The sequence below is a fragment of the Apis dorsata genome, unplaced genomic scaffold (genome assembly GCF_000469605.1).
Source record: "Apis dorsata unplaced genomic scaffold, Apis dorsata 1.3 scaffold_129, whole genome shotgun sequence".
Classification (NCBI taxonomy): domain Eukaryota; kingdom Metazoa; phylum Arthropoda; class Insecta; order Hymenoptera; family Apidae; genus Apis; species Apis dorsata.
In genome coordinates, this window is record NW_006263422.1 from 541643 (window position 1) to 548865 (window position 7223).

Sequence of the window (7223 nt, forward strand, 5' to 3'; positions counted from 1 at the left end):
ATTTTTCATAAATTTCATTATTTTTTTAAGTAATAATGAATTATTATATTTATTATATATAATTATAATTATAAAATATTTATATAATCAATAAATAACTAGTCAGAAATGATAAACAAGGAGAAAATATAAAATTATTATTACATATATAATATATGAACAAATTTGAATATTTCTAAAAAATTTATACATAATTATTTCAATTTATTTCAATATAATTTTTTTTTATTTATTTTATTTAGATTTATTTTATTTTTTTTCTTATTATTTATTATATTTTTTTTCTTAGAAGTGAATTTTCGATTTTTTTCATTACTTTTTTTAACTAAAACATTTTCATTCATTGGTTCAATAATTTTTCCTATACGTGTTTTAATAATAGGCTCAATTAATTTCCTATGAGCATTTTCAGATACAAAATTTCTTCCAATTGGCATTCTAACACTAGCTTCATAATCTTTAACACTTGTAAATGGATATGGCAATTCATTAATCTGATGCTCTTTTATTTTAGGATTATCTTGTTCTAATATTATTACATCACCCTTATTTTCATCTTTTCGAGGTAAATCTTTTGGTACTCTCAAAATAAAACGTTTTTTTTTACGTCTTGAAACCTTAATATTTTTTCCACCCCAACAACCCCATCCTGGTAATGTTAAATCGATATCCTTAGGTTGAGATTTTTTCACCTGTATATAAATTTAATATTATATTTTGTAAAAATAATTTAGAAAAAAATTATAATAATAATTTTTTTACTTACCTCTTCCTCTTTTTCCTTTCTGAACTCTTCTATAACGTCATCATCTGCAAATGCTTCACTTACTATATTACGTCTTTCTTCATCATTTTCACTATCATCCAAAACATCATTACCACCAGTAATATCAACTGGAAGATCTGTATTTAGATGTTTAGGTTTTATATTCATGTACTTATTTGGATCTATTTCTATCTTATTTGATTTATCTATAGATAAAGTATTATCAAATTTTATATTTTTAAATTTTTCTAATTCAGTATTCAATTCCAAATTATTTTTATTGACAGTTTCATATAAACTTAAATCTAAGATTGGTTTTTGTTTTTTTGTTTGAATTTCAAGACCATCAAAATTATCTTCTTCAAATTCAATATTTTTATATTTTCTTTTTTTTTTTTCAACTTTGTCATAATTCTGAGTAACACATTGAAGCTTAGATTCAATTTGTTCTTGAATTTTTTCTTCCAAGGAATCAAATATTTTATTTATTTTTTCGTTATTTAACGAATTAGATAATAAAGAATTGACATTTTTTGTAGTAATATTTTCTATAGATTCTACATTCCAACTAGAAGTGGCTATAACTTTATTTAAATGTGGTTTTAGCAATTCAATTTTTTTCTTAGATCTTTTATCATTATTTAACATAACTTTTTCTGTAATTTTATTGTATGAATTATTTATATCATTTATGTTTTCAACATTAAATTCTACCTTTGTTAAATTTTCCTTGTGATTATCAATTTCAAATGATTGCACATTATATGTATTATTATCAACTAAAAAAAAAAAAAAAAGAATTAATTTTGTATTTGTTAATCAAACATAATATAATTTTATTATTATATATTAAATACCTTTTGAATTGGAATTTGATTCATTTATTACTGAGATCATCTGTTTATTCAAGTTTTTTGGTTTATTTTCATTATTTTGATCTTTAAAAGAATCTTTAGTAGTATCAATATTTTTGTCTTTTTTCTCTATGAAACAGATTTTAATAATAAAACTTACAATATATTATATTTCTTATATTAATATTTTTTATTATAATTTTTATAAACATACCATTACAAAATTGTTTATCTTTGGATGAATTATTCATTTGTTTATTGTCATTTGTATTGATATTTAAATCTTTTTTCTGTAATTCATTATTTTGATTATCCCAATATTTTCGATAACTTTTAACAAATTCATCAATTTCTGATTCAGTTTTGATATGTTTCATCCATGGATTTTCTTTATCATTAACTAAAAACTGTATAGATGAAGTATCCCCTTCATCTTCTTCATCACTATCATTTGGATTTTTTAATTTTTGAGTTAGATCTCGACTAATTGATAATTGTTGTGCAAGTTCTTGTCGAGTCTAATAATATTAAAAGTAAATTATTAATGCAATAGATTACAATTAGATTGAATATCTGATGAATATTCACAATACAAATATTCAAAAATTATCAATAATTTAATTCACAATATAATATTCATAAAAACACTTAGTATGTATACATATATTCAATTAATTTCAATTAAAATACTATTTATCATATAATGAAAAATCATCATATCATATATAAAAAAAAAGATAACAAAACTCTTTTCAAATTTTATATAATTTTTTTTTATAATTAATTTCATTAAATCTCAAGAAAATCTTATTATATCTTATCTTATAATAATAAATATCATAACAAAGATTTCTTTTCATTTTAAGAAATTTATTTAGATTTATATACTTACTGCTTTATTATATTTTGCTCTAATTTGCATATATTTAGCCCACTTTCCTGTATTTCTATGTTTTAATGACATTCGTTCTTCTGCTCTAATTCTATCCAATTGTTCAAGTTTTTCCAATGCAGCTTCAGGATTAGTTTTTTTTAATTCTTCAAATTCTTTTAATTGTAATTTTATTTTTTCTTTTTTTTGAACACGATGAAACTTTTTACTTTTAATTTTACTTTGACGATGAGCTTTTGCTTCTTTATAAGACTATAAAAAAGTACAATTAAATATATATAATATATAATAATAACTAAACTATTAATATTTTAAGTTTTTAACATAAAACCTGTTGTGCTCTAATTCTAGCAGCTTCTTTTCTTTTCATAATAATTTCCTTTAATGTCAAAGAAAATCTATCTTTTTTTTGTTCAATATTTTCTTTTTCTGGTTCTAATGCAGCAAGCTCTTTCTCTAAATCTGATTGAAGTCTAAATCTTTTAACAAATTCCTTAGAAGGTTCTAATTTCATTGATGATTGATTTAAAGGAAATTGAAGTGATTCTGCTGTTCTGTTCTTTGTTATTACAGCATTCCATTTTTTTAATTCTTGTTTTGTATTTTTAAAACCAACTATTCTTTTAATCTAAAGATTAATCAATATAAAGACTATTTAAAACATTTATATTCTAATATATTACTTATAAAATTTATATAAAATAGTATATGAATATTTTAATTATACAATATATAATAAAAAAATTTTTACTTTATCAGCTATTGGTTTCTCCAATGGTTTTGATAAAACATGTATTTTTTTCTTTATATCTTGTAAACTTTTAGTAATTTCAAGATGATGACCTTTTTTTCCTAATGTTTTGGCTAAATCATGTATTTGAATTGTATCTCGATCAGATATTCCACTTTTTACTAAATGAAATTCTGATACTTCTAATGTAGGTTCACTTCTCTCTGCTTTTTTTATCCTATGATAAATTTAAAAATATATATTTTATAAAGATTTTAAAATTAACAGAATCATTTCTTGTAATTTTTTTTATTTTAATTGTTATATCTTATATTATAAGATTGTATAAATAAATATTTTATAAAAATATAAAATATTTTTATAATTGTGATATAACAGAATGATTTCTATTAAATTTCTATTTCTGTTAAATATTGATAATCTTTAAATCTTATAAAATATAATCTTGAAATTAATATTTGCTACTTTGAAACAAATAATATTTACTTTTGAAAATATTATACATTTTTTTCTATTATTAAAAGTAAGATATTTAAAATAAAATAGTTATAAGATCCTATAAAATAAGAAATAAGAATAACATAATAGATATTATATATTATATGCAACCTCTGTCCTTTATCAAGTTGTAATACAGCATCCAAAAGTTTAGAATGAGATTCTGATATATCTCTTTCTGTATCATCTAAAATTTCTGAATAGTTCAACATATTTAATCACACCGTGTATTCTACTTTTCATAAAACCGATGAAAACACCACGAATTGTAAGCATAGAAGAAATAAAAATCATATAGAAATAAGACATACTATATTTTTGTTGTAAATTCAGATTTAATAATATACCAATAATATAATATTATATATCCTCTTTAACATAATATAAATATATTTATAAATCTATTATAAACTTATTTAATATTTTTGGCGTAAAATTTTAATTATAATATATTCAATGATATTTAATAAATATAATAAATTATATATATTAATAATTTATAATTTATCAATATAAATATTTAATAAATATAAATATTTTTTTAAGAATTCTATATCAATCCTTCAAAACGATAAATCATATTTATATAATATATTAATTTATTATTCAATAGAAATATAGAAATTTAATAAATTTAATTGTTATTTCAAAGTGTATAAATTTATTTAATAATTATACTAAGTTATAATAGTTAATAAATTAAAAAAGTTAAGAAAATCATTTATTCGAGATTTAAGAATTTAAGAAAAAAATAAATTTGTTATTCAAAACCAATAAGAAAATGCCGCAAATATTTTAGTATGCCAACTAAATAAAATTTAAAAACTTAGTAATTAGTTATTCTTAGTATAATTAAGTTGTCCATCTATTACACATCTTTTCATATGTTTAGGTTAACATAAGTAGTCATATAATGTTGTAACCTCCAAAGCCTTTTTTATTAAAAATCGAAAGGTATTTTCCAATGGTATTTAATATTTTGATTAATATCCAATAAGAAATATGAGATTTATCTTATTGGAAATATAAAATGAATTTACTTATAATATCAACTGTAAGTTGTCTTTTAGAATACATTTTTCCATCTTTAATTAAATATGTAAGTATTGATGATATTTTATATTTCTTATTATAATTAATTATATTTATTACAAATTATTATTCTTATTATAGATTACGTCTCGTTTATATACAATAAATAAGCATGATATGGAATTACGAAATGATTTGATTAATTTAAAACAAGAAATGATTGGGATATCCATAGTAGATGAATTTTCGAAGTATGCAAAACTTCAGCGTAAATGTAATAAATTAGAAAGTACATTAAAAGAAAAAGGTAAAATAATATTATATTGAAGATATTATAAATTAAAAATCAATGATAAATATAACCACTGATAGAATTATAAGTAATAAATTAGATATATTTCATATTTTTTAATTTTTTATGATTTATTATTATGATAATTAAAATCAAGAATTAAAATTTTTTAATTTGATTGAAATATGAAGTAATAAAATTATAATTATATCATATCAAATTTTAATTTTATTTTATATTTCTTTTCATTATTTATTATTAAATTTATCTTATAAAACAATATATTCATTATTTAGCAAATGAGAGACTGTCTTCCAGACTGAAGGTACAAATATCTGTAACATATGGTTTTCGTATATTAAATGTAAGTATTTAAGTTAATATAAATATTTATTTGTTTTTATTATAATTTAACATATTTAATGATTCATAATAAATTATATTATTTATATTTTCAGGGTTTATTAATGTTGATTTTACTATATCTATATACAAATAAACCTGTAATAATTTTACCAAAAGGCATACTATGGCCTATACAAAGTTTATTAAGCTGGCCATGTTATCATGAGGATTCTATTTCTTTGATTATGTGGTTAATAATTGCAAGATTAGTTGTGGCTACTTGTAAAAAAAATGGTATGACATAATATTAACATAACACAATATTAACAATTTAAAAAATTAGATTTTATAAGTAACATAATACAAATTTTCCAATAAATTATTATTCTTTATGTATAAGCATTCATGACAAAATTTGATTTTCAAGCTGTCAACATATGAATGAACAAGTTTAAAAATGTACATAAAATTTATACTTCTTCCTTAATATGCTATGAAAATAATTGTAGTGTTTGCTATATATATTGTATTTGCTAAAATATTTAAATAAATGTCATATTTTTAAGTATTTTATTAAATTATTAATATAATATTTTTATTTTACTTTAAATTTATTATTTATTTATTTTATTTTAACTTTAAATAAGGATAGCAATAAATTTTACAAAAATAATAGCAAAAAAGTGACTGTATTTCATAAAAGCTTAAGTAAAGTACATAATACGTAATAATGAAGTATGTCTGTATAACTATTAATGAGTAATAATTTTATGTTTTAACAAAATTTCTTTATATGTGACAATTAATACATTTATTCCGTATAATGTAGCAACGTTTTTATTCATGTGTAGAGTATTCGTGAAACATCTATTTTATAAAGCATAAAAAAAGTATTAATTTTTCTTATTATCATAGGTAAATATTTACCATTTAATTCTCAGTAATTTTATGATTTTAGATTAGCTTTTATGTGATAGTAATTTGCATTTTCTTAATGATTTTATAATTTAATATTGTGACATATATGATACTCAAATATTACACATAGAAATTTTATCATAGAAAGTTCTATAATACAAAGATAGAATTTTTTTTTTAACTAAAAGATGAATTATATATCTTTTACTTTATTACTGAACAAAGGACAAAAAATATTGTCCATAACATATTTTCAATAACAAATTCATAAATCTCACGTTTTTTTGAGCACCAATATAGTAAATAATAATGTTTAAATTATTATAAAATATAGCGCAAGATTGTTATGTCATATTTTATCACATTTATATAAATATCAATTGAAAATATATTATACATGACATATGTTACAAAATTGCAAATTTTGTGATTAAAAGGCACACAAAATATATTAATTTAATATTTGACAAACATATTCATTTTGTCAAAGACCAATATTATTAAAGATTAAAAAAAAAACAAATATTATATGCATTAAATAATGGTATGTTTACCAAATCAAATTAAATAATTAAATATTATTCATTATTAAATTGAAATACTTGTACATTACTAATACAACAAAATATTTGAAATATATTTAATTATAATAATTTTTCTTTTTCAAATGTTTCATATGATTGCATTTAAATGCAACAATGTCATGTAGATGTTATCATCACAATATTAGTTTTGTTGATTTAAACACATACAAATGCTTATATTTGAAATACTCACATTATGTGATTGTATATAAAGTATTTTAAACGAACCATAATTGAGATATTATAAAATTACAAAATAAAATATTTTTGAAAAAAAAAAAAAAAAAAAAA

The 7223-nt window shown here is 19.0% G+C and overlaps 2 protein-coding genes across 2 annotated transcripts; one reads left to right on the top strand and one right to left on the bottom strand.

Annotated features, from left to right (window-relative positions):
* Positions 1 to 107: 107 nt before the first annotated feature.
* LOC102676640 (U3 small nucleolar RNA-associated protein 14 homolog A-like) lies at positions 108 to 4054 on the bottom strand. The gene is made up of 8 exons (XM_006612907.2): positions 3873 to 4054; positions 3264 to 3480; positions 2844 to 3140; positions 2513 to 2764; positions 1835 to 2138; positions 1624 to 1749; positions 767 to 1545; positions 108 to 692 (listed from the first exon to the last, which is right to left on the bottom strand). The coding sequence occupies exons 1-8, from the start codon at positions 3971 to 3973 to the stop codon at positions 210 to 212; spliced, it is 2559 nt and encodes an 852-aa protein (XP_006612970.1). The 5' UTR covers positions 3974 to 4054; the 3' UTR covers positions 108 to 209.
* A 570-nt stretch (positions 4055 to 4624) lies between these two features.
* LOC102677971 (tail-anchored protein insertion receptor WRB-like) lies at positions 4625 to 5998 on the top strand. The gene is made up of 4 exons (XM_006612917.1): positions 4625 to 4860; positions 4935 to 5100; positions 5382 to 5449; positions 5544 to 5998. Exons 1-4 carry the CDS (start codon positions 4792 to 4794, stop codon positions 5733 to 5735), a joined length of 495 nt encoding a protein of 164 aa, XP_006612980.1. The 5' UTR covers positions 4625 to 4791; the 3' UTR covers positions 5736 to 5998.
* The last annotated feature ends 1225 nt before the right edge of the window (positions 5999 to 7223 follow it).

Bases quoted from the DNA above. Each gene is read 5' to 3' on its own strand.
- LOC102676640 (XM_006612907.2), bottom strand. From the start codon at position 3,973: ATGTTGAACTATTCAGAAATTTTAGATGATACAGAAAGAGATATATCA. The intron at 3,141-3,263 runs GTAAAAATTTTT...ATTAATCTTTAG, and splicing joins AGAAACCAATAGCTGATAAA to ATTAAAAGAATAGTTGGTTT. The intron at 693-766 runs GTAAGTAAAAAA...ATTTATATACAG, and splicing joins GAAAGGAAAAAGAGGAAGAG to GTGAAAAAATCTCAACCTAA.
- LOC102677971 (XM_006612917.1), top strand. From the start codon at position 4,792: ATGAATTTACTTATAATATCAACTGTAAGTTGTCTTTTAGAATACATT. The intron at 4,861-4,934 runs GTAAGTATTGAT...TTCTTATTATAG, and splicing joins TTCCATCTTTAATTAAATAT to ATTACGTCTCGTTTATATAC. The intron at 5,450-5,543 runs GTAAGTATTTAA...TTATATTTTCAG, and splicing joins ATGGTTTTCGTATATTAAAT to GGTTTATTAATGTTGATTTT.